General features: G+C 42.1%; 1 protein-coding gene across 4 annotated transcripts in view; it reads left to right on the top strand.

Annotated features, from left to right (window-relative positions):
• SGPL1 (sphingosine-1-phosphate lyase 1) overlaps window positions 1–26,998 on the top strand; it is a 42,816-nt gene extending 15,818 nt beyond the window's left edge. For 2 of the 4 annotated variants that reach the window (XM_057403322.1, XM_057403325.1), the window contains exons 2-14: window positions 6,646–6,811; window positions 8,780–8,847; window positions 10,682–10,829; window positions 12,410–12,489; window positions 13,983–14,111; window positions 21,015–21,103; window positions 21,973–22,078; window positions 22,558–22,656; window positions 23,743–23,892; window positions 24,149–24,387; window positions 25,005–25,151; window positions 26,197–26,317; window positions 26,418–26,998. In XM_057403322.1, the coding sequence (XP_057259305.1) occupies window positions 6,646–6,811; window positions 8,780–8,847; window positions 10,682–10,829; window positions 12,410–12,489; window positions 13,983–14,111; window positions 21,015–21,103; window positions 21,973–22,078; window positions 22,558–22,656; window positions 23,743–23,892; window positions 24,149–24,387; window positions 25,005–25,151; window positions 26,197–26,317; window positions 26,418–26,558 (1,683 nt within the window). In that variant the 3' untranslated portion in view covers window positions 26,559–26,998. Of the gene's footprint in view, window positions 1–753; window positions 1,071–3,667; window positions 3,695–6,645; window positions 6,812–8,779; window positions 8,848–10,681; window positions 10,830–12,409; window positions 12,490–13,982; window positions 14,112–21,014; window positions 21,104–21,972; window positions 22,079–22,557; window positions 22,657–23,742; window positions 23,893–24,148; window positions 24,388–25,004; window positions 25,152–26,196; window positions 26,318–26,417 lie in introns of those variants that run through there. The other 2 variants (XM_057403326.1, XM_057403323.1) reach the window with 2 other exon arrangements.

Genomic DNA, 26,998 nt, shown 5'->3' with positions numbered 1-26,998 from the left:
AATAAGCAAAGACATTCCCTTTAAAGTATTAGCAGACCTTCTTCTGGAGCATTTAGTACTGAAATCTCTTTGTATACTGGCTAAATGTCTATGTTCCTTTAGTGGTTAGTGTAGCAATAGGGGCTTTGAAGTACATTTTGATACTGTCCTAAGAGCATGATGTGTAACTGAGATTTGGGGTCTGTCCACTGATGCAGGTGTGTTGGTCTCTTTGCAGTGGGTTATGGTGATTGTAATATAATTTTCTTTATTCTTTTTTAGGAATTGTTTGTGTTTCCTAGAAATTTACAGGTAAAAGTCACTTGGAAGCCCTTGTGTTCTGAGCATTTCAGTTTCCTTTGCGCCTCCTAGCTCACTGCAAGCCATCCATGAGCAGCATGTGAGTAGGTGTCACAGAGACCAAAGGGTTTTTTGTGTTGGTGTTGTTAAGATAGTCTTTGAGGATCCTGCACTGTGGTTAGAGTTACCCAAGATTAGGGCCCTTAATGTCTAATAGCAATGTTCAGTTTGTGCTGATACTAGGGGCTTTGTTGGAGGCTTACATAACCCTGTTAGGAAACTGTGCCAGGTTTTGGTGCTGTCTTTGTTTGCAGATGCTAGTTCCTAGAACAATTGCCATGCTATCGTCTGCTTTCAGGCAGCTCCTGCCAAGACTTTGTCTTTTAATGCTGTGTGTACCTCTGAATGGCACTGAGCTACTTGTAAAATGTTTCAAATAGATACCCATTTTGTTTTCCAGTAGGCATGCAGAAAGGGCTGTGTGATCTGCATCTGAGAGGATGCCAGGTGGAGGAATAAACAAATATGTCCAGATGAGTCGTGGCACACGGGGAGCTGAGCCCTCCTTTTATCCTAATTATTGTGGATGCTGAGAGAGGACGTTTCCTCACAGAAACTGCACCTTCTTGGAGCCAGTTACCCACAAAGCGATCTGTAATGAGTTCATGTAGGGCATCTATTGAGTGAATCCAGTCTCTTACAAGATTTACAAGATCTGTGCTACCTGGAGCGTGCCTAGACGTTTGCAGAAACTTTGCTTTTATGCATTTGTTGAGTGAGCAAAGTGAACAGTAGGTAACAACATCTTGTGCGTGGTTTTGGTTAAATGAAATTTGAAATAGCACCTAATTTTGGTGTCCTTTGAGCTGTTGTAAAACTACAAGCTTTCAGTCAGCCTTTCCCATCTTGTTTCAGTAATTTTACATTCCTTCTCTTCAGCGGAAGCTGGGATGCTGCTGCTGTTACTCTGAGCTGCTGCCTTGTTTGTTTTTGTGCTTAAGCTGTAATTAGCCGTTGTCTAGCCACTCCCCTTGTACTTTCAGGGCTGGTGGGATAGTATGTGCATTCGTTTCAGATACTGTATATGGCCAAAAAGCCCCAATGAAAGCTGTCCCTCTGGGTGGGGGGAGGGGGAGGGAAACATTTCAGTATGGCGGTGGTGGAAATAAAATAAAACGCAGAAGAAACTGGTGGTTACAGGAAGCTGTGGTAAGATGAGCGTGACCTGAGCATGTTTTTGTGTCGTGTAATTCAGCCCATACACTTACAGGTTCGTGTTTCTTGATTTCTGAGAGATCATGTGGCTGAATTTGTTCTGTGTGCCCATGTCCTTTGGTGAGGGGGGCAGCACACATTCCAAACCTTGAGCTGTAATTAGGACCTGACTAACAAATATTCTTTGCCTGGTGCTTATGTAAAGGTATTTGTCATACTAGGGGTGGTAGGGAGGGATGGAGGAGCAGATTCATTACTGGGGTGCGAATCAAAACACTGTAGGCACATGCAGCAAATAGCACCATCTGAAGCTGAGGTGGCATTGCTCAATCCCCTTCCCTCCCTCTCCTGTAGGAAGCTGGCTGGCTGAAGGCTGCAAGTCCAGTACTTACCTGCGGCTAGACCAGTTATGCAGCGTAGTTAGGCTGGCCAGACATGCCTTTTGTGGCCAGAGCAGGCACAGGAAACAAGGTGTTAGCTAAGGCACAGCTAATTGAAGTCTTCCTTCTTCTTACGGGCAGAATAAATAAATGAAGTTGCTGTGTCTTTGCTCGTTTTGTGTGGTTTATTTTCAGTCAGGAGGTGTTGTCCTAGGAAAAACTTGTTGCGTTGGAGCACGTGCCTTAATTATAGTGGCAATACCTGTATTCCATGTGTTATCGTAATCAGAGCAGACCTACCTCATGCAGTTGCTCTCTGCTTGTTTTACTATGTGCTGAATTGTGTGTTATGCTGGCTCATTCATCAGCTCTGTTGAAAGGAGAAAAAACAAATGGCAAATACAAACATTAAGGTTTGGGCATGGAGAGGTGGTCAGAGGGTCTCTGGTTTGGTAAAATGTGAATTCAGGCGAAAGGTGAGGATGAGGTTTGATCTTAGCAGTTCCTACTTGCACAGTGAACCTAAGACTTATTATAGTGCTTAAAATAAACTTTCCTTTAAGAGCTACTTTTATTCTGTGTCCCACTTTAAATGCTCTTTGGGGAGAAGGAAGATTCTGCTGATAAAACCTTTTTTCTACTCTTCCCACAGATAAATGGTGGTTCTACTTTACAGTGTCAGAAACAGGAGGCACTTGTAACAAAAGCGTCAGGTCGTCCGGTTTACTCTTTCTCTCCCTGTCTCTTCCTAAAACTCGAATCTGAGGAAATGCTGTTCTGGCAAAACTGTAAACTGTGCTTTCATTAGCTTTGGCCTTCTCCCCTCCCCCCTCTCTTCTGTCATCTGGGACAGAAAGCATTACTGCAGTTAATTTGTCCTCTTTTGTTGTGGCATAAGTGCTATCCCTGGAACCAGCTCAGCTAGCTAATGGCTTTTAGAAATAAAGTACTGAGGATGTATTCCTAATCTGTGGAGCTAAAAATTCAGTATGTAAACTGCTTGGGTTGCCACGTCATTAATATCTGTACAAATGAACAGTGTAGGTCCTAATGATAGCAATTAATATTTTATCTGATACCTGGCCAAGTCTTGATCCTCTGAGAATTAAAAACAAATCCTCCAGTGGAGTTTGTTTCCCCCATCTCTCTTAAATCGGGCTTTTAAACTGTTGCTAAAATAATCCTGTGTCTTGTGAAGCTTTTGTGTGGGGAAGGTTCTTTTAAAGAAATAAAACCAACTTATCTGCTCAGCTGTAATGGGAAGGGAAACCTTTTATTTTTTGATGCCTTCACATAAAAGCAGGTTATTGTCTTACATGAAATTCTGTCCTGTAGATAGGCTTAAAATCAGGCCAGCTTGTTTTCTTTAGTCCATCTGGAAAGCAGTAACAGTAGGGGCAAATGAATGGTATAATCCTGCGTTGCTGAAAGAGCATCTTTTGTTACTGCAAGTGATGAATGCTTCTTTTGGCTGAAGTTGATCAGAAAAAAAATCCACCTGTTTTTTACTCTGTTATGAGCAGCTTCCTCTAGGGCTGTTCAGCTTTTAAAGCCTCGGCTGAACATAAGCTTTAAAAAGAAGGAAGTGGTGTTGGGCCACAGCAGTGAGGCTGCAGTCATATGTTGCTAGATGTAATAAAACCAGAATACATTCACAAGCAGCCTTCTAAATGTCCTCTAGTTTCTCTAGGATTAAGTTAGTAATTCAGAAGGTAGATACTTGCTAGATACTTTGGGACAAAGAGGCACTTTAAAAACAGAGTGCATAGTTAGCCAGGAAGCTGAGAAATTGTATTTCACCTATTGGCATGGTCTTCCAGGTAATTTATTTTTTTTTAAATGTTTTTTTTGTTAATCCCTCCTTTTTAGTATTCTCCTAAATTGATCAGTCTCATCCTTAGACTCTTGTATGAAAAGGCTGAAGAAGGAGAAAGTGAGAAATACAGAGAAAACTTTACCCTGTCAAAATGTATTCTTTGTGGAATGATCTCATTGTTTTTTAAAGCAAGAAGGGCAAAGAAATTCTTCAGTGGCTTAGAACTAACATAGTGAAGATATCTTATTTGTTCAAAAACTTGGAGGTATCACAGAGCTGCTATATGTCAGTGCTGGTGTGCATGCTTCTTGCTTGAGGTAGACTTAAGGTAAAATACTTTGTCTTGCATCTCAGTAATGGAAAAGTGAGTGGAAGCGGAGCATAGTGCCTTGTATGTGGTGGGCTAAGAGCAGAAAGGTGGATATTGCTCATTCATCTGTGATGTCTTTATGCACCTGAGCCTTTTTTTGCTGGTAATGTGGCTGAGAATGTATTTTCATGCAGAAGCACTCTGGGGTTACACAGATGTTCCATCTGCACTTTGCTTGGTGTCACCTGAAGTTCATAGTCAAGCAGCCTGAATTTACAGACCAGAGCACTGCTTTGATGTGCTCTTGGAAAAGAAAGAATAAGAGGACCTTTCTGGTGGGTTTGCTTATACCTGTGACAGGATGCAAGATGTGCCACTGGTATTGGTTGTATCTATAAAAACAAGCTTATTTTTAACTCCTGTCTTAGTGGAGAGAAGAGTGCAGTGGTTTCAGCGGGGATTGTGTGATTTAACAGCAAAGTCTGTAGCTGGCTAGGGTCTTCTGTCCAGAGCTTTCTCTGTGACTGAGATCAGTCTCTTGCCAGATTTATTTATTGTATTGTAACTTGACCATTGACTTAAGTGACTGCTGTCTAGAAGGCTATGTTCCATTTTGATTTTGAGGTTATAGCTTATAGTATCCTCCACCTTCAGGAAAAAGAAAGCACAACCCACTTAATATTTGATGCTGCAGCATTTTCTTCCCATCAGTTGAGAACAGTTATTGAGACACCTTAGTTTCCATCCTTTAAGTGCTGAATGATATCCTGGCATTAGCTCCTATGCAGTGAACCAAAGATGTTGTTGGTTAAACACTCCTTTCCAGGGATTTTTCAAAGAAGATTGTGCAAACTCGATGAAACTTAAGTACCACCTCTGGTTAGTTGGAAAAGGTAGCTCTTCCCTTAAATTCTAGGGTTAGATCAACTTTGTGGTGACTGGATTGAAGTACTGGAATTAGCTAGGACATTGCCTAATTGCAGTGGTTTATGTGGCTGCCTTGTTTTCAAGGCTGAAGTAGCTGGTGTGTATTCTTGAATTGCCCTTTGCCAAGTGGATGGGTGCTGATTTGGCTTCTCATAGCTGGGTGCTGCTTCTCATTGAGCAGACCTGTTTTTGCCCAGTTCAGTCTGTGTCCCTTCAGCCTGTCCTGGGACATGGGTGATATTAGTCCTCTGTGATGTGTTGACACTGTTGTTTTGCTGAGATTTTTTAGCTTTATGATTGGGTTGCTTAAATATTTTTGAACTTTCTCACATTATATGCATTTTACAGCTTTTCAAAAGTAGTGAATATTCATTAGTGTTGGGGTTTTGTAAGGAATCCTGCCTTCTGTTGATTATTTGGAAGAACTTGTTTTTTTTTTTTTTTAAGGCTGTTTGTAGCCTCTCCAGTTGTATTAGAATAACATGGCACCTCTAAAGGTGACCTTAAAAAAAAAAAACAACAAAAAAACCCAACAAAAAAAGTGAAATCTGTAAAGGGTCCTGAGAAGGAAAGTTTTAGCAGCTTTTAATTTAGTGATTTATTTATAGCAGTCTTTCAAGTTGCTCTGACCCCGCCAAGAGTGTGACAACATAGGTATCAAGGGTGTATTCCTTCTAAGGTTTATTAACAAATCTTTTGAGAAGACCCCGTGTACTTTCTGTGACATTTGGAAGGTGAAACTTTGTAGTATTGGAGATCCCTCTCAGAAAGCTTCCCAGCAAAGCTAGGCTTGATGGTAGGTTAAAAGGGAAGAAGGGTTTGGAGGAGTGCTCTGGGGGTGGCTGAAAGAGCTTTAAAAAAGGGGAAGTAACATGCACAAGCTTTTGTCTGTAAAATGCAGCAACCCGAATACTTATTTTTGGTCATAGCTCCAAATAAGGTGTGGTTGCGGTCTCTCTAGAAAACTTTTTCCAGAGAATTGCACTGAAGACCCCCATTTTGGGGGAAATAGCCTTTTTTTCCCCCCTTATGCTCTGTTGTGAGACTCAAGAGAGTGTGCTTTGAAGCAATTAATGAGGTACTTGGGCTCTGTCCCGACTGTAACTGCAAATTTGACATTGTAGTTTCTATTGCATCATAGTCTTCTGTTGTGTGTGTTATTTATTTATTTATTTTTGGCAGCAGCAGTGTTTGTTTCTTTGGTCTTCCCTTTGTATGGAAAGTAATAATTAGATCTTAACCTTAAGGAGTTGCTGAGTACTTGCATCTTTAAGAATCCAGCCCTAGACAGGTAACAGACCTTTTTTGGTGGTACCTGATGAATGGTGACTGCTTTCTGACTGGTGTATTGCAGTAGTTAAGCCTTCACTTACCACCTGATAATTCTTAGGAAAAAAACATTAACAGTTGCTTCTCTTCATCATGGTAAGATCTTATGATGAGTCTTGGGACTGTGAAGCTTGCATTTTTCTTATCTGCCCTTTGCATTTCTCTCTGAATATAGGAAGTCAAGAAGTGTATTTTTATCAGTGGCTCTTGACTGGAAGTGAGTGCCAACTATTTCCTAACCTGTTCTGCTTACAGGAATTAAGGAAAGCATGGGGGCTGCATACAGAAAAGCATCTCTTTAACTGATGCTAGACTCACAGACCTTTCTCATGCCCTGTTTGAGTGCATTTGAATTTTTCTCAGTATCATTCTCATTTTGCTTTACACAGGATGCCCTTACTCCATACAAGGAAATCCTCCAGATGTACTGGGAGAAAGCAACAGGCTTTGTGAATGCCCAGTGTGATGGACTTGAGCCCTGGCAACTGATTGGGTTGACGCTTTCTTCTACACTTATAAGTGTATGGCTGCATGGCTTTCTCTTCCAGTCTGAAAGTAAGTATTTGAAATGGAGGGAGGGAAGTATTTGAAATGTTTGGAGGGAAGTAAGAGGGGGAACAGAGTTGTTCCTAAGTAGTAGAAGGAAAGAAGGTGGAACAAGGCCAACGCTTGTTAGAACAGACCTTCTGCTGTCAACTAGTATCAACAAAAACCTCTTCCAAATTAAGGTCAAAGCCTGTCTGATCAATGAAACACCCCCATTCCTTTAGGGGGTGTGGTAGGCCAGCCGGCATGTGCCTGCATCTCCTTCCCTTCCTCTTGTCTTCGACCATTTACTTGTTGCAACACTTTCTTCTTGCTCCAAACCTGGGGAATTTATGAGAGCTGGGTTCTTGTGAACTTAGTCATACATGCAAAGTGTCTAGGAGTCATAAGTACAAAGCTTCTAGAGAACTCTTGTTCTTGACTGCTTCCCTTCCTGCTGGAGGAGAAGGTGTGGTTTTGATTCAGTGTTGAAGGCATGCTTCATCCTCGGGATCTTCAAGATAATTGCATCTGGTGGTGGTGTGTGGATTCTTCACATCCCTGGAGCATTTACCTGTTTTGAGTGATTTCTGATATTGACAACTCTTCAAGTGTGATCTGTTTTGATGAGCCTACAGTTTTCTCTGGCTGTGTGATGGTCAGAGATAACTACTTTGCCCTCAGAGGAGAACATGGTGCCTTTCAGTTCTTGCACGCCTAAGGGTTACACTCCGATAGCAGTTTGTTAAAAACAGAAGTTTTCAACTTGATGTTTACTCCTGTGCCTCTCTGTTCCTTAACCAGCCTTTTTAATTTTAAGGATGGGAGTAACTAAATAGTGAGAAAATCTATGAAAGAGACAAAATCATATGAAGCTTTTGCTCAGTACAGGACTAAGTTAGCTTCTTGGCTAGTATTTGTACTGCTGTGCAGTATTTTTAAAGTGTTGACTAGGTGTTAGAAGATTGGATTAGATTGTCTGAATTTTTCAGGAGTTTGCAGTCTTCTCGCTGTGGAAGTTCTTAATAAAACTGTGCACACTGAAATACGCAATAGAAATGTTACTGTCAGAATGTTAATGAGTATTTGCTACAGAATGTGCCGCACTGCAATTACTGCTCTTACGTAGCATTTCAAAATATATAGGAAGTGTGTGTGGGAAATATACATAAAATTGCAAAGTCCTAAAGTGGTCAATTTTTAAAGTTTGCTTACTTATTTCTTGGTATAAGCGTCCTGTAACTGCTGCTGCTCAATTGAAATGCCTGTAGGACTCAAAATGCATTTTTGGTGGCTATAAAGTATCTGTGTCGTCCTGATTTCATTCCTGCCTTTTGACCTAGCCTAGGGTTTGCTGTTGTTTGTCATCAGTGGCTTCTCTCATTCTAGTATGTGGGCTGTGGTGGAATTTCTGCTCTTCCCTTTGTTCTGTCCCCTTCCCCTGAGTTGCCTCCCATTGCATCATGTGTTTCCAGTATTGGATGGCCAGACACCAGCCAGATCCTTGTCACATTGTGGCTGAAGTACTGTTTCCTCCTTTGTTCTGGGACCCTCATGTTGCTGAGTGTTTTTGTGTTACAGTACTATTCTTGTTTGAAGAGGCAGAAAATAACTTCAACTGGTATTTTCCTTTTCTTTTGCTGGAGAACTTCATTTTAGCAAATTGTAAAATCTGTCTCTTTCCTGTAAAATTCCACATGTGGATGTAAGTTCCCTTGTTAGTAAAAAAACTGAGTCAAATTATTGTTTCCCATAGGTGGCTGCTGTTCTGCAAGCCAGATGTTTCTTTAGCATGGTCCACTTCTGAACCTCGCTCTTTGCTATGCTCATCTGTCTCACCATGTCCTCTTGGTCACTGTGTTATTTTAACTTGGATCAGAAATACCGAGCCTGTGTCATGGGCTGTATCTGAAGTATTGTGGTCTAAATCTGTTTGTTTTTTTGTTGTTGTTGTTTCGTGAGTCATCTTAGGTTAATTTCTGACTCTTTGTTTTTCAGGTTTAGCATCCCGAGCTAAAAAACAGTTCTTTAAACTACTGAGAAAAATGCCATTTGTCGGGGCTATAGTGAGTATTTGAACCACTTCTCTTAATATTATCCCAGGTCCTTGTTTCAGCCTGCTTAACTTTCTCAGAGAACTTAGAGTTCTGCATCTTTGTTGTCATGTTACTGTGATTACAGTGATCTGAGGATATAGATCTGCTGCTGCCACCCGGTTTAATGCAAGATATAATTTCTACCTAGTCTTTTTGTCATAGTATCACTCTCATAAATAGGAGTGCTACTTTTTTTTTTTAAACAAACAGTCAGTGAATGTGGTTACAGAATTTTCTAGTAACATTTCCTTATTGTTTAATTTTTAGAAAATAATTTTAACAATGAATGAAGGGGACAGGATTGAACTCAATTTGTTGTTTCTGGAACTGTCTTATTCTTGAGCAAGTGTGAGTTAGCCAGGTGTCTGTTGTGCAACATGGAAGGACAATTTTTTTAATCAGATGACTGGCGTGATTAGTTTAGAGCTCAGATACCTATTAGCAATACTTAGGATTATAGTTCAAGGTTATTGGTAGTTCTTGTAATCATTAAAACAAGACAAACTTTAATGTTTGGGAGGTGGGATTTTTTTTTTTGCATAAAAACTTAAAACTACAAAATGAGCATGTTTTAGCATGTTAATGATTTAATGATTGAGAAATACACAGCTTGGTTTACCTAGTAAATGCTGGTATCCTACTTGATTGTGCTTCTTTCTGCTTGATGTGTTGCCATATTTACACATTGATTCAGGGGGTCAGATCTGTTAGAGGCAATTTTGTCAGATGAGGGTAGCAAAGAGGAACTTTTTCCTTTGGCTCTGGACACAGAAGTGGTTGTCAAGTTTTTTCTCCAGCCCTCTGAAAGGGACTTGCATCCCCTCTTTATGTCTTATCAAGTGCTCCACCTTTCACCTTCTGACTTGAGCAGCCTTTGATCAGATGAATTAATGAATTGTTCTCTTCTGCTTGTATTTTTGTCTGCCTGTTAGAAAAGTTCTGGGCCCCTTGTAAGCAATCCCTATTTTGTTCAGACTTACCTTCCAACCCCTAGAGCTGTTAAGCTGTCCTGTGCCAGATGACTCCTGGTGTGCCCTATCTCTGTACTCTTCCTGCTCTTTGGTAGGCTGATACCTGATAACCTCTCAGTTGCTTACAGAAGGCCTTGGCTTTGAGGCATTCCAATGTCCAAAAGTCTTTAAAGCTGATAATATCTCAATCCCTATGTTGCCTGGAAGAAGAATCTCAACTTTGGAATGTGTTATGAGAAGAAGTCTGGGCCTCCTGAATGTAAGGTGGGGGTGGGAAGAAAGAAATCTCCTGTGTAGTGGAGATTTCTTTATTGCTTTTATTTTCACAAGTTTCTAAATATGTGTGGTGTCCTGTCTCTGCTCCCTCCCAGCTTTTTGCACCTCTTCTCACTGGCAGAGCATGAGAGACTCAACAGTCCTTGATCAGAGTAAGCATTACTTAGCAACAACTAAAAATCAGTGTGTTATCAGCATTGTTCTCAGGTTAAAGCCTAAACACAGCACTGCACCAGCTACTAGGAAGAAGATTAACTCTATCCCAGCTGAAACCAGCTACCATTCCCACAGGGAATTCCCAGGGTGGTTTAGAGACTAGTGTATGCCAGTTTGCTATTCTAGTCAGCTTGTTTTTGGAGGGAGAGGTTGGTAGGAAGGGGAAGTTGAACTGTGTAGCGGTGAACTCTGCTATGCTTTTTGCTCATAGAGATGAAAAAGTTCCTGTCTGTTCCTCTCGATAGTATGGATGTAGCTAGGGAGTTCAATCTTGCATGCATTCAACAATTATTTATAATATGTCCAGTGCCTTTGTTGATAGTATTTTCCTTTCTTTGTAGATTCAAAAGAAGATTGATGAAGCCTTGAATGATGTCACTTCCAGTTTATCCTTCCTGAAAGATGAAAAGGATTATATCAAAGCACTGCCGGAACAAGGCATGAGTCAGCCTGAAGTACTGAAGAAGATGAAAGAGTACAGCTCAAAAGGTATGAATGTGAGTCTCTACTGCAGCAGAGGTGGGTCTGTTTCATAGCTCTGACATTAGGCTTACTTCTTAAATGAGTTCTAATGACTCCTGCTCATGGTTTAATCTTAAATATTTCTTCCCTGATGTTCTTTGCAAATTTTTGTCTCTTTTCTTTCTGGAAATAGTATTCATGACTTCTAATACTGCACTTGGGTATTTACATTGAAATTCTGTTCTTACCCCAAGAATTCTAGACTCATGATGGGAGGAAGTTACTTGGATGTATTTTTGATTAAGTTTCTGAGGAGTTGCCTTGATGTTTGACTTTACCAGAAACATGTTTTCTGTGAAGCTCCAGGGAATACTCACAATTAAAAACCCCCCAAACAAACCAACCCAACCAACAAACTTCCAAGTAGGAGTTTTAGGGAATTTCCAAGACTGTCTCTCTTAATCAAAGTCACAATGGTTTGCACCTAAAAAGCCATTTAAGGAAGGCAGAGTCATTATGTTCTTCTAGCTTCATAAGCAGTCTGCAACTTGAGTTGCCTCACTCATGTAAATACCTCCACACCAATTTATGTACCTGTTACTCCCAATAAGCAAATTTGGGTGATTTGCTGTACAGAGAAGATATGACTGCCCTGCTCCTATTCAAAATTTGAGAAATATCTTCAATTTTCTGCTAGAACAGTGCATCTACTCCAAATTCAGAAACCATTTTGTAGTGAAGTATCCTATAACAACTTCCTTCTTTTCTACTTTTATGTAGCATCTGTCTGCTTTTTCCCTCAAATCATTATTTCCTTCCTTCACCTGGTTCTTTCCTTTTTAATTTTCCCATGTCCCCCCCCTTCCCAGACACTCCCCTGTGAAAGCTCCTTAGAAATGAGGGTTGGATTGTGACTATATTCACATTGTATATGCTTGTGAAGCTGATGCCCTTGAGTTTTATAAAGGCTAACAGTTAGGAGAGGGGAGCAAATAACCAAACAAGTGGAAATACACTGCTGGGGTGTTTGGAGGTAGAAAGCTACTTGTTTTAAGTAAAATCACATTGGACAGGGGGCTGAAGCACTTTTCAACAGAGTGTGTTGCTGATGCTGTTCCATCCAGCTGCTCTCATTTGTTAAAGCTTCAGCATCATATCATTTTAGGTGAAATTTGAGGTGCTCAGCACTGTAGGTTTTAGCAGTGCAAGCTTGGCCTTCCCATCTCTTCTCAGCTTACAGTGTTGATGGGTGCTCTTTGAAAGTGTCTTTAGCTTTAGCCAAATTAGAGTTCAGTTGGTTGGACAGCAGTTTGGGGAGACTAAATGGGTATTAAGTGGATTACGTATTAATATAACTGCTTGCTGCAGCGAGATGTTTATGTTTTCTTTAGTCATCATTTATTTGCAGTTTGCTAAGTTCATGGGATATGTGATGCCAGAGGCTTAGTGTCACACACATCTATCTGTGTGGCACAAAAATTATACTTGTTCCTCATCAGAAAGATCTCAAAAGCTGAATCCTCATCTTCAGAGGGGACTTCTCTGTGCAATTCTATGTGCTTTCTGCGAATGGCTGTGTTTCCAAGCAGTGTGGTGTTCTCTTTCAGGAGATGTACGTTGGCAGGATGGGAAAGTCTCTGGGACTGTGTACAGTGGTGAAGAAAAACTCACCCATCTGCTAGTGAAGGTAAAGTGCAAACGGTACAACTGCATCTTTGAAGATATCCTTAGAGTTTTCAGGGTGACTGGAAACTCCTCAACACTGTTGCAGCATCTTTCAAAATAAATAGGGAAGAGCTGAAACTAAGACTGCTGAAATGTAAAGACAGAGCCTAGGACAAATGTAGGTGGAAGGTGAATTTAGGGGTATTAAGCAAAGCATTTAGGCAGGGTAAACGTGGGCAAGTGACTGTCTCTGAGAAAATAAAGATAACTGGAATCAAATCAGATGAGATGTAAAAGGTACAAAGCTGGTAACAAGTGAACTGGAAACTGGTTCTGACTTTCTAACTCAGGGAATGGTGGAAGGCATAGAATTGCCATAGATCAACTTCAGCCTTTACTGTGGGCTGAGTTGAAAGTATCTTTGGCTGTCCTGTTACTGGGAGGCTGTGGAACCCTTGGACTGGAACAGCTTCACTAAGCAATACTAAATTCCTCTTGGTTTAAGCAAAATACAAGTTTGAAAAATGTTTTTTGGCATTACAATGTGATCAAAATCATCCAACAATGGAGCACTGGCATGCTTCAGTGGTGTCTTTGTTAGGTCTGTTTACCTACTCGGGAACTTTTTCCTTTGAGAAGGTTGGAAAATAACCTAAACAGCCCAAAGGTCTGTTTTCAAATATATCTACTTCAAGAGGGGTTTTTGCTAGCAAGGGAAGTCTAGCCTTCTTGCTCCTGGGAAAGCTTTTATAACAGCTGTAAAGAGTGCTGTTTGGTGGTGGCTATTGCTGTTTTCTTCTGTGTGTTGACATTTTCTTTGCCACTTCTGGGGAAACATGAAGTTCAGAGCAGCCTTTCTAGGGGGGCCTCAGCTTGGATGGAATGTTGTGGAAACATTCCCTCTGTGCTGATTATTCGCTGGTTTATTCTTCTGTATTTCTTTTAACATCCCTGCAGTCACTTTTTGATCTTGACTGCAGGAGGTCGGAACTGGTCTGTTCCGGCCTTATCCTGTGAGTCCACAGTTGCAGAACAAGCATAAAATACTGGTTTCCACAGCCACTTTTGTTGTGGTGCGGGTGGGCATTTGTGCTTTTCTAGCTGCTTCAGAATTCTCCTTTAATAGTAAACTTGAAAACTAGTTCTTCAAAGTAACTTTGGCCTGCCTTTCCTAAAGAAATCATAGGGTGCATTTTGTGTTCTTTTTAGAAAACAGATAAATGGTTAAACCTGTCTTTAAAACAAGAAATGTTGCTGTGTTACAGAATCACTCCAGAGGTCAGAATGCCCTAGAAAAACAAATGATATTTTCCCCCCCCCCCCCACCCCTCAGCTGTAACTTCCTGGCTTGTGGTATTTACTTGCAGCAGGAGTTAAGTCCAAAGAGATCTGCAGTATTGTTATAACTAAATGCAGCTAATTTGCTTATACAGTGCGTATAGTAAGTTCTCAAATCTGCACTGATAATCCAGTGCTTCATCTGCAAGGCTAACTTTCTGTCTTTGTTTTCTGGAGGTGTATGAAGAGTTTGCCTGGAGTAATCCTCTCCATCCGGATATATTCCCTGGTCTGAGGAAGATGGAAGCAGAAGTAGTGAGGATTGCCTGTACACTCTTCAATGGCGGCCCCAACTCTTGTGGTGCTGTAAGTAGCCAGTCTTCATGTGTCCCCTGAACATTTTGGATATTTCTGACTTTAAGTGCAAATACGCCTTCTGCTGTTCAGTCTAGGTGAAGGTCAGGCTTGTCCTGGTATATGCTATGCCAATGTAGTTGTATGGAAGACAACTGATAATTGCTCCTCTTGGTGAAGCTTTATGAGAGACTATTTAACTCGAGGAACTAGTTCTCTGGACAAGACTTATCTACTTCAGCCTTTTTTTCGCACTCTTAAATGATACAGGCTTGATGGCAGTTGGGAAAAGAGAGCTAGTGTGATGTAGCCTTTCTGGTTGTCAAGGATGGATGGTGAACAGAGCAGTGTCATTTTGAGTAGCTCCCCTCAGTTTCAGTCTCTGAACTGGAAATCTGTGAGCCTGCCAGAATGCTTAGATTGAGGACAAGGCTAGCTGGTTGGCTGGCTAGTCACCAACAGCTCCAAGTGTTGGTGATCAAGCAGGCATGGCATTGTCATCTGTCCAGCTGGAAAGCTGACTTTCCAGGCTTACGTTTACGTGGCCTTTCAGTGAATGACGGTGGAAACCCGTTTTAAAGCCTTTAATAGTGTCCATAGCAAGAGTCCAGGTGGGTGTTTATAAACTGATGTTTTCAGAGTTGGTCAATGAGCAAAAGATGTGAAGTTGCATGGTGAATTACTGTTATGAAAATAAGCTATGGCTTCTTATGCTTCTCTCTCTCTTGCCCTATCTTTTTAGTAAGGATCCCCAATTCCTTAGGCCAAATTTCCTCCCTGTTTATGTGGTGTGGGGGTCAGTGAGATCTTATCTCCTAGCATGGTGGGCAGGTGCACACATACAAACAAGCTGCTTAATAACTTGTGAAATAGTTCTGTTTGTGAGAAGAATCCAGACAATACTTTTCAGAGATTGGGTGTGAGGTGATTGCTGTCTGTAGATATGTGAGGGAGGGAGGCCAGCAATGGCTGAAAATCAGTGTGGGAAGGGTGCTAACACAAGAGCTTATGAGGTGAACTGTCCTTGAATGGCCTTAACCTGGCAGTTGGAGTCTTAGTTGTGTTAAGGAGATAAGTACTGGAGTACCATTGTAGTACGTGTAGCTCAACCAAACTCCAACTGGATTGAAGATGAAACTTGACTGTGCAGTGAGAGTGTAAGATGTGATTTGCCTTTGATAGCAGGAGGTTGCATCCTGTGGCCTAACTTGTCCTCCTAGGATTGTATTCCTTGTATTACCTTCAAGTTTAGAGAAGGAATGTGCCTTTTGCTTATGAAAAGCATTTAAGCTCACCTCATCTCCTTCCTGGCTTGCAGTGCTGAGAACACTGGTGAGATTATCCTTGGAGTGGGGAAGAGGCTGTGTCTCAAGCTGTTGAACTTTATCAGCAGCTGAGATGTCAATTGATACAACAGTCAGATAGCTCTGTGACACTTATCGTATGCTTGGAGGACTTTGCTTGCTGAAGCCTGCAACGTGTGTGTGTGCAGTTTCTGTTACGTAAAGCATGTGTTGTAAATGCGTCAACCTTGGCCTTGTGTGCTCTTTCGCTGAAATCTAAAAGTAGAATTGTCTAAGAGGGGAAGTTCAGAACTGGTAAAAAACTGCTCCAGAACACTAAGACGGTGATCACAGTTAACATGAGACCTCCACAGATGCTCTCTGGGGAATCCAGCTTTTCCCTGTCTTCCCCTCACTCCGGAGGATCATGACATAAAGCTATGGTTAAGATTCAAACAGAAGCAAAGTAAACAGATGAACATGCAGCCTGTGGCAGTTACATTCTAGTTGGTTGAACAGTCAAATCTGCATGATGTGAGGGAGGATTGAAAAGCTGATTGGCCGGAAACAGAAGATTATTTTTTACCTAATTGCATACCCTATTGCAATACCCTGATTGCATCCCTGTGATTATCTTGTCCAGATGAGTCTCTCCAGTGGACTTTTTGTCTTCCTCCCACGTTACCCTTCCTGACTGTGAAGTGTCCAGAGTTGCTACTCATTGATTGGAGAGATGTGGGTGGGTATGTGGAGGTCACATGCTCTTTAAGTATCTGGGCTCAAAGAATTCTCTTATTTTCTTCTCCCCAAACAGAATTAACATTTCAGAATTACTTCTGGAGGCTGAGACAGTTACAAAGTCATTTTAAAAGAGGGTTGTTTGTTTTTTTTTTCAGATTGATGCTATGCTTTCTGTCTCTGGAAGGCCCTGCTGTGGCTAGTTGCTCAGACTTCCATAGTTAAGCTTCAGTAACCAGTGAGGCTGTAAAACAGAGAGATGGCTTAAACCAGGGAGGGCACAATGCTGTGATTTATCTTTATCTTCAAACTGATCTCTTCAGGAGGTGCTGCTGGCTTTTTCTGCTGAGAATGCTCCTTGTTTACTCAATTCAACTCTTACAGTGATGAAAACCAAGACAAATGTTTGGGGTGTTCTTTCCTGAATTTCATCACTGTCATCTCTGAGAAGCAGTGCATCTTAGTGCCAGATCCCCATCCACCGGATTTACTAATCTAAGCAGCTGGGACTGCTTGCCCAATTTTGCTGGTGCCTGGTGCTGGTCCCTGAAGGCAGATGGAGCTTGTTGGTGTTTCTGAAGAATGTATGTGTGGCTGTGCTATGTGGAAAACACCAAAAGTTTTTGTCTGTGCTTCTGAGTGAGGCAGTTTCACTTCCTTTGTGCTCTGATTTCCACACCGTGTTGCAAACCAGCATTTTTTAGGTCTTATACTCTGCTGCTGTCTGGGAAAAACAGCAGTGACACGTTTGTGCTGTTCCCAGGGCTTTCAACAGCCTGGGGACCTCTGTGTGGTCCTGCCCTGTGTCATGCGGGCATCTTCCTAGGCAGGATCTCTAGAGAGCAGTCCCCTTACTTCCTCTTTGAAGGTTTTCAGTGTGTTTAATAAATGTTAAAATGAAACATGCCTTTTTAGATTTCTGAATGTTAAATCAGATGAGCAGCTTGCATTATTTACAGGAGTTGCCTTTATCTGAAACGTGGGGGCTATGATTCTCCTTCATTTAAACGTGGGCATAAAACTGCTAACAATGCCCTTGTGGTGAGGGTTGTGCTGGCATGTCTTTTGCCTTAAATTGCATGGAGAGATGTTCCATGTTTTAAGCAGTTTTTAAAAGTAATCATTTTCAGCAGTGGATGGATGCTTCCTATTTCTCAGTAATTGCTACTTTTGTTCTTGCTTTTAATCGTGTTACAAGAGAGCAAAGAGGCGGGCATTGGTGATTTTCAGTGCCCAGGAGATTCTAATCATATTCTTGAGATGATTTGAAAGGACTAATTAATCGCAGCAAGTAGAGGAGGAATGGAGGAGTTTGTTCTTGTCTGATGTGTGCATATGTTCCTGTTCACAAGGTGCTTTGTTTTGCAGTGCTGTGGATTTCCCTTCTAATTTGGGGAGAACTCATCACTTTTATGCAAGCTTCAATGATTTGCTTTTTTAGTAGATTTTTGAACTTAAAAGGAAATGGCAGCTTTGAAGTTCAGGGAAATGTGGTGGGGGAATAAGGGGTGTGCACACGTGTGTAGTTGATGTTGGTTTCTCTCTGAATTCTTCTTTGTACTTACTCTGCAGCTGAAAATGAGAGAGGAGGCAAAATCAGCAAATGCAAACCTAAGCCTCTTGTAGAAACCATCTTGTCTCTTTCCCCCTAAACTCTGGGGCTTCCAAACTTTGTTGTAGTTCTGGCTGCACATATGAAGTAGGGCTTTAACAATGCAGTGTGAGTGATGTGTCTTGGGGGGGGTTTATACTCTGCAGATGTGTCAAGTTTTATCTGTAGTGATGAGTGGGTCACCTTGAGAGAGACAACTAGTGGAATTTACAACCTGCAGCTTTACAGAGGTTTTATGCAAGTCTGTCACTACATTATGACCATGCAGTGAATTGTGGTATATTTTTACTCCAGTGCTACCTTAGAAACAAATTGTAGCTTGCTTTCTTATTCATGGGGTAAAATGTTGTGAAATTTTTGGTAAGCTTTGTCTCCAGGGTCTGAATGGATGTGTTTCCTAAGTTGAAAATACAAGAAAAAATTAGAGACCATGGACTAAAGTGGTTTCTTTACATCTGACAGTCTGACAGTGATATGCAAGTGGCATGGCCAAAGAAATCCCTGAACAGAGACTGTAGCTCTTATTGCTGGTTTGTTGTCTTATTGATGGTTTGATGCAACAGAAGGGTTATACTGAGTTTAGAAAGCAGGAGAGATATTTTTCCATAGAACCATAGAACACCAGGTTGGAAGGGACCTCAAGGATCATCTGGTCCAACCGTTAACCGTTAGTGTATAACTAATCCTAGAATCACAGACTGCTTTGGGTTGAAGGGACTTTAAAGCTCATCCAGTTCCAAGCCCTGTCCAACCTGGCCTTGAGCACTGCCAGGGATTTCCCTGTGCTTTCTCCTTCACTCTCCCATTTGGAAAATAATAAATAAATCAGGAACAAAAGGAAGTCTGCTTCCCTTTTCCGTACAGTTTGCCTGGCTTTTGAAGATAGTGCAGGGTTAGAAAGCTGTTTGAAACAGTGCCTGTTTCCAGCCCCTTCTCCCTATGGCATCGCTTGAGCCTGTGGACTTTCATTTAGAGGAGAGAAAAAAATACTAGTGCGAGCCATTGGCGGGTGCTGAATCACTGCATGTTGGCCAGCTGCCGGTGCACTGCAGGCTGTGGAGAAACTCCATCCCGTGACAGTGATTCAAGCCCTGGCTATAACTGAAAGAGTTTGCTGTTGAGAGCTAGGCTGACAAAGCCTCCTGTAAAGGAGCAGGCTCTTTCTCTGCAGGTATAAACCGCATAGACCAAAAGTGGTTTTGCTGCTCTAGCTACACCAAAGGTGCTGCTATAGATCAAGCTGCTCTGGCATACCTACTGTGGTGGAGACTGATGTTGGTACCAATATGGTGATTTTTGGCCAGTTAAGGAAGCTGATTTGGCTGAAAGTTAGGTTGGATTCAGTGGATTTTCGGAAGTCTGAATGAGCTTTCTTTGTGGTCATCTGCATGCCTGTCTTTGTGCCTGGGCATTCAGTAATGTGAATACCAAGATCCCCAAATCATGCCTAGCAGTTTTCATGATCATTGCAAAATTTTAAGCAATTTTGCAAGCAGTGTTATAAGCATGTAATAAACTCATTTTTCTTCTCCCACCTGGCAGTAGAAGGGCAATCACACCAGCTGGATTTTTTTCCCCAAAGGTAGTAGCTGACAACTTTGCAGATCTTTTCATGGGAAGGTGGAGAAGTGAGTGACTGTCCTGGTTTAAGTGACACAGCCCATAAAACTCTTAGGACATTGTGTTCCTGCTGCCATCTATTTCCTTCACAATAAATGCAACGATTTCTTCATCCAGTGTCAGGCTCTGTGAGGGTTTATCTGCAACAGCTGTTGCTTTTAAACTACCATAAAAGCAGAAATTGTCTGTGGTGTGACAGTCACTTTCACACTGCCTGTGGTGGCAGCTGTTGCTAGCTTGCATCATGTTAGGAACAAATGTGGCAGGCCTTTTTGTGTGCTTGTGAACTTTGTTCCTTATATCTGTACTTAATGTTTAGTCATTCTCATGCAGTCACACTTCTCCTTTGCATTTTAGGGATTTGCAGCTATGTCAGCTGGGAAAAAAAGCCCAAAGGAAAACCCAGACTAGCAGATGTCTTGAGGCATGCAAATGTGATCCTTTTTTATGTTTATTTTCTGGGGAGAAGAGGTTAAAAGGGGAAATTGCAGTTGGTTTAGCAGATATTGGGATCAAAATTAATCCTCTGTAAGTGCTGTAAGTAGCTTTTGATTCCTCTTTTTCACTTGTACTTCTGTATATCTGTTCCAGGTACCCCTAGTCCTCAAGCTATGGCTTGCCCATCATTGCATTTGGTCAGTCCTGCAGGCTGCTTCTAAAAACCAACCTCACACTTTACTAGGTTAAAATTTTACTTTGGAAGGTTTATGCTCACACAATTTTCTGTCCCCTGCATGTCAGAACTTGTAAAGGCTTGCCAAGAAACAGTCCTCCCACTCGAGGAATTTCTTCCTGTGAGGAGTTTTTTTTATTTGTTTGCAAGAGCTCTTGAGTTCTAGCTTGCAACAGTAAACTTGATCAAATGGCTTATATGTGTACCTTCCTCTCTTCCACCTCCTGATGTAAAACTCCTTATTCTCCTATGGTCAGGGTAAAGAGGGCTGGGAAAGCACAAATGGTGGGTTGTGTGCATACTGAGGGACTTGCTCAGGAGAGTAATGCAGAAATTCCTTCTGGTGTAAAATTTCTTGGGTCCTTGAGAGCTTAGAAGCTCTGACCTGGTGTGACCAGACCTGTGCTGGCCTCTGCAGAGAGAAGGTTGGAGGGAACTCTCTGCTCTGCAGTGTTGCAGGTTCTGGAAAGGTTTTGTGGCTCAGGAGCAGAGCCAACCCTGAGCTGGCTCTGTGCCCCAGCATGGCACTGCTCCAGACCTAATAAACCCTGCTGGACTTCAGTTGACTAATACAGAATTAACTTTGTTTTTTTCCATATGCATGGCATAATTAATCTGTAATCCAGATAAACAATCCCCAGGTAATCAAGAGCTAAGTATGTACTGGCAGTTTCCTGAGGTGTGGTCGTGTTTGCCAGCTAGTGATTGTGCCGCATGATCCCCTCTTGTTAGGCTTTTGAGTTGAATTTTGTTTGCTTTCCCTTTTTTCCTTCACCTTTAAATAGAAGAGTCAACATTTACTTAAATGTGCACTTTCAAGCTGAATGTCACAAAACTACCTTGAGCTGTTCAGCGGCTTCTGCTGCCCTTGAAAAACCTGAGTTGTCCTGTGCATCTCTTGCCTCTGAAGCATCTCTGGACAGTGATGCTGTGACAGCATCCATGTAAGTGGTTGTTTTTCTTCTTTGCTTCTTTTTTTTTTACAACAGATGACATCTGGAGGGACTGAGAGCATTCTGATGGCCTGCAAGGCGTACAGAGACCTGGCTTATGAGAGAGGCATCAAACAGCCAGAAATGTGAGCAATAACTCTGCATCTTGCTTTTTGCTTTGGGGGCTTGTGGGATTTACTGTTCTGAGTTGAGGTGGCTGCTATACTTTAATAATCCTTCATTTCATAGCTCATTACCATCTCCTCCTTGTCTATCTGTGTCTGAAGGAGAGAAACCTGAGTCAAAAGAGCTAGTACAGAAGCACAGGAAACTAAACAGCCTGGGAGACATGTATGTTGCGGGGGGGGCTGCAGTAGCTATTCTGTGCAGATGTATTTTGGCAATACCTTTTGATATGAGCTGCTCTGGACAAAGCCTGCTCATATCAGCTTTGGGCCCCTCTTGAGCAGAGATTGTCAGGCCCTTTGAAGTGTTTAAGGGTTTGGATTTATTCAGTTCAAAGAAGGTTTAGCCTGAAAACTCCAGGACTAAAGTTGGGGCTGGTTGGAGCTGAAAGGAAGAACTGTGCTAATCATTACACTGCTAATAAAGGGTTTGCTCTCTCTAATGTCCTTCTTTTTTCTATATAGTGCATAAAAGAAATGTTTCTCTGTTAATTGCTTACGAGAGGAAAATATAAAAAGAGATGAAACGCTACGGTGTTCATCTTCTGTTGAATTCCTGCAGTTCTTTTCTTCCCTCTCTAAAACTTGCATGCTATTAAAGGCCCTGATAAGGTATGATAGCTCAGAAAATGAGAGAGTATTTTCCCCAACTTTTTGCATTTTTTGGTCTGTATGATTTTGAGCCAGTTGAAACATGCAGTTGGGCTGTTTGTGACATGTCTATCACATACAAATATATACAGGTTGAATTTTTTTGGTTTTCCCCCTTCTGTTCACAGTAAAGCTTAGGTGCTGCCTGTGTTGACACATGCAATCTGTTACTTTTCTAGATTGGTCCCAGTGAGTGCTCATGCGGCATTTGACAAAGCAGCACACTACTTCGGACTGAAGTTGATTCACATACCGTTGACCAAGGCTATGGAAGTGGATGTTCAGGTATTGTTTTAGGCAGCACAGCACTCTTTCTGTGGGAAATTAGCATTAGCATTGTATAGCAAATAGCAAGAAATCTACCTATCCAGGGAGCAAGTCAGTGGATAGAGAGGAATGAATGTTTCCTGGGAATAAAAATGCAGGATTAAGTACTTGTCATTGCAGATAATGTTTTGTTTGAAATAGTGGGATGTAAACCATCTCTTTATCCTGTGTGATTCATATAGAATCCAATAATTTATGTATTTCAGAAATAGCCCCAAATTTCTGATGTGGCAGAACAAAAGTGTTCTAGTATTTCCAAGTGGATGAGTTAAATGACTCAGTTGATACCTACTGATTCTGGTAGCTTATTGCTTTGCTTTTTACAGGCTTTTGTGTGTTGGTTTTTAAGACCAGACGCTGCATGTTTTCACTTTTTATCTTTTTTGGCAGGCACTTGGTAAATGGAATATGAGCATCTTCTCTCTTTAAATCTTCAGGCAATGAGGAGAGCTATCTCAAAGAACACAGCCATGCTGGTTTGTTCCGCTCCCCAGTTCCCTCATGGAATCATGGACCCAATTGAAGAGGTGGCAGAGGTATGGCACCCCTGGGACTTCTGGGTGCTATAGCAATAAACCCAGCTTCTCCTTCTGTACAAGAGCATCAGGGGTGTTCCAGGATGTTAACCAGTGAATCTGGTGGGAGGAGCAGGCTGCTTGGGAGAGTAGTATTATTGTTCTCAGGTCAGGTGTTAACCAACAGCAGCATACATAGGACACAGTTTGGAGTGAGGATGAATATAGGACTTTTTTTTTCCCACCCTTAATTGTTGTGAAAAGGCGAGCTCTAAATACCAGATATTACCTCTGGGCATTGTTGTAAAGCTGTTTGCATGGGACTGGATTTTGGACTTGAGCTGGTGCATTTGGTGTGTCACAGCAAGGCAAAGCAGCAAGTCTTTTGCACATGCTTTGTCTCTGAACTCTCAAGTCTGACATAAACGTCTTCTGTAACTGAAGGTATATATTATGTATGTGGCTTATTGCTCTGATGCACCCACTGTGAAACCAGCTGGAAGGGCTCATTCTTTTCTACCTGAAAGGAAATAACAGCAAAACAGTTCTGAAATGAAATAACAGCAAAATAGTCCACCTAGTAGAAAGGCTTTGATTTACACCCTACTGGTCATAGCAAACTTGGCACAGAAGTCTAAGGGATGCATGGAGGGAGTAGAAGTCACAGGGCTGGGATCTTATATTACAAACATGCCTCTTGATTTTTCTCTCCATGCTCCAATTATTTATTTTGTATGTAACCAGCCAGGGCCTCTGACCTTCTTTTCTTTCTGCATCACACCCTTACACTTTATTGCAGATATTCAGACCACATTGTCACATCCCTTTGGCAAATACAGCAAACTGCCAGAATGAGATGTTCTTTTTCCTCTTGCTGGCAATCTTCACATATGTGGAAGGCAGGAGAAGGTATCCCACAAGTAGCCAGCCCTTCAAGATCTCCTATCCTCAATGGCTAGAGAGTGGCATGATGCTCCCAAACAATCCAGGAAACATTTAATTGTGAATGCAGAGTACCTTTTGGTGACTGGAGTTTGGGTGCCCTAACCACATCCTTTTTTTTTGCCTATTGCATGTTACTCACTAGAGTCTCTTGTTCGCACACAGCTTGCAGTGAAGTACAAAATCCCCTTCCATGTTGATGCCTGCCTGGGTGGTTTTCTCATTGCTTTCATGGACAAGGCGGGGTTCCCTCTAAAGCATCCATTTGACTTCCGCGTAAAAGGTGTGACCAGTATTTCTGCTGATACCCACAAGGTAAGAAGTGGGGAGAAAGGTCTTCCAGTGCTTTCACTTTTGGGGAGTGATTCCCAGTGCCATCCCTGCCTTTAGGCACATTTCTGCTCTGCTGTGTGGAGAGGTACTGAAGTGCAGGGGTAGGGGCTGCTCTATTCAGGTGCTTTGTGCAATAACCTAGAGTACAAATGGGATCTTGGTGACTGCATGCGGTGAGTGCTTAAATGTGTTCCTGTGCCCTCTTCCTGCTTTTTAATGCTTTCTGTGCCCCTTGCAGTATGGTTATGCTCCCAAGGGTTCTTCAGTGGTGTTGTACAGCGACAAGAAGTACAGGAGCTACCAGTTCTTTATAGCACCCGACTGGCAAGGGGGCATATACGCCTCGCCCTCCGTGGCAGGCTCCAGGCCTGGTGGAATCATAGCTGCATGCTGGGCAACTCTGATGCACATAGGAGAATCGGGTTACGTAGAAGCTACGAAGAGGATCATTAAAACGGCTCGATTCATCGAATCAGAGTATGTGCGTGCCTTAGTGTTTTGATTGTACTGTTTAACCCTGTTCTGGACTCCTTCACCCAGACTGCATTTATTTCATGCAACTTTTCCCTGGAGCAGTAATAACACCTTGCCTGCTAGGTAGGGATCTACTGGGCAGTTACGGGAGAAGATGCTTTTTTTATTCCTGGGTGTTGCCCTGTGCCAGATAGCTGTGAGGCACAGAGAGGAAGGGTGCAGGCATCTTTATTTAGCTGGCTTTGCTTCTAGCGTTTCTTCTGCCTCAGCCATAACTAAGGGGGAGTCTGGATGACAAAAGAAGGGTTATGCTCTCTTGTTGGGATGCTTGTGTTGCTATGTGAGCTGATAAGCTGTTTTTCTCTGCTACGATGTCTTCTCTTGCCTCTGTTTTCTGTCTTTTCCATTTCTTCCTGATTTTTCTTGATTTTAGGGCCTGTAATGACCTGAATCCTCTTGCCAGTCCCAGTGGCCTGGGATGGTTGCATGGTTTTTTGGTTTGAATGTGCTGTCATCTATTGCTTTCTGTAGCTTTTCCCTTAGGGCTCCAGAGAGATGGACAGAATGTCTTTTCCCTCTAACCCTGGTCAGTCATTTCTTTTCTCCTTTTTCTTTTCAAGGTTGAGAAAAATTGACAGCATCTTCATTCTTGGGAAGCCTGAGGTGTCTGTCCTCTCCATCGGTTCAGACACTTTTGACATTTATCGATTATCCAATTTCTTAGCTGCAAAAGGATGGAACTTAAATGTCCTACAGTTTCCATCAAGGTGAGTTTGTGGAGACCAGTGGAGTGATGTGCGTAGCCAGGATATGCAAGATGGTCATTTTCAGGCCATGTAGGTGTTGTGACTTGCTGAGTGGTGTTGTCTGTATCTGATAAATTGTTGTCCAAATCTGATAAACTCCCTCTATAGAGGAGGAGGAATTACTTTTGTAATTGCTGATATATAGCAGTTACTGCAGTGAGGATAAGGCAGTGGTAATTTTAATGAGCCTGGCAGAGGGCAGATCTGAGGCTTGCTTTCTATTTGTCTAGTACAAGCAGAAAAATATAAATAGCCAGGGTGTTACCTCATGTTAGGTAACTGAAGGTTTGTAGATGTATTTATTTTTAGTATCTTCCTGCGCTGCCCACTGAAGATGAAGGTACTTGAAAGAACAGTGAAAGACTGATCATTTTCAGTGATCTTTCCATTTCCAGCTTGGTGTGAAATGAATGTTTTCAATGTTTGAATGTTTCCTTAAGTAGGTAATTGGTTTTTCTGTGGGTGAAAGAGGCCAGTGATCTCAGATGTGGCTGCACTGAAAAAAATTTTGGATTTCAGTTAGCATGAGGTGAAGCCTAGAGAGCCTGAAGCAATAGCTCAGAGGTGTAAGTAGCCCTGTTACTTCTGGTGGATGCTAACTTCCATGCTGTGCGTGGCTGATGGCTTATCTAAACTGGAGAGGAAGGGGAGGGAAACAAGGGCAAGGATTACTGTGCTGGCAGGCAGCTGCATTTTTCTCACTGGAGGTACCTGGAATGAGAAAATTATAGGCCTTTAACCCTGTATGTTGAAGTCAGGAAGGAAAAGAGGAGTTGCCATTCTGCAAAAGAGCTGAACTTTACACTGGCAAGTGTTTTGCAGGGATTTCTTTTAATTGGAAGGGAGTCCTCCCTTCTCCATCTTCTCCCATTATACTGCTGAAATGCTGTTTTAAGGAGATACACAGTTGTTGCTGGCCAGGGAAAGACTAAATTGCTGTCAGTTGCTCAGAAAATGTGGAACTGTACATAACTTAAAATGGTTAATCTCTCCTCTGCCTGCCCAGCATTCATCTCTGCATTACGCAGTTGCACACAAAGCCTGGTGTTGCTGAACAGTTCCTGAAAGATGTCAAAGACAGCATTGAGGACATCATGAAGGATCCCAATGCCAAGACCACAGGGATGGTAAGGAAGCCAGCCATAGAGTATGAGAGTATGTTTGGGTGAGCGTGTTTCTCTGATGGCATTAACGATCCTATGTAACAACCTTCTTTTCTCTGCTTAGGGAGCCATCTATGGAATGGCTCAGTCCGTACCAGACAGGAGCTTGGTAGCGGAGATTTCTCAGGCATACTTGGATGGTCTCTACAGCACGGATGTTCCTTGCAGTGAAAAGCACATGAATGGCTCCCCCAGCCACCGCTGACTGTACAGCATCAATTGGTGCCTTGCCAACTAGCACTGGGGTGGTTCTGAAGGTTTCCTAGGGGAAGAGATTGCAGTAAACCTTTGTTCCTACAATTACAGGTCTCATGGTGGCTTGATCTTGGAAACTTCCCCATCTTAGTCTGTGTTGAAATCTGCATCATTTTCATGCCTGACTTTAGTTTTAGGACTTTTCCTCCATTCCCCCTGCCTATTTTCAACATAACTATTGATAGTAAATCAAATGTCCATTCCACAACTCCAAATTCCTCAGGTATTCTGCATGTCACTTCATTCCTTGCTGTTTCTTCTTCCACAGACCTGGTATTCAGCCGATGACCAGCCAGGTGTTAGATTTGAGTTCTCATGTTGTGTTCCAAAGGTTCAATCTTCTCTGAAGTTAAAGGCAGAAAGTAAATTGAAAATTTTGTTTTCTTTCGA

The sequence above is a fragment of the Pezoporus wallicus genome, unplaced genomic scaffold (assembly GCF_028554395.1).
Source record: "Pezoporus wallicus isolate ANWC-B61680 ecotype Strahan unplaced genomic scaffold, APGP_CSIRO_Pwel_v1 contig_4264, whole genome shotgun sequence".
In the NCBI taxonomy this organism is placed as follows: Eukaryota; Metazoa; Chordata; class Aves; order Psittaciformes; family Psittacidae; genus Pezoporus; species Pezoporus wallicus.
The sequence above is the reverse complement of the archived record's forward strand: the minus strand, read 5'-3'. Positions and strand labels throughout refer to the sequence as shown.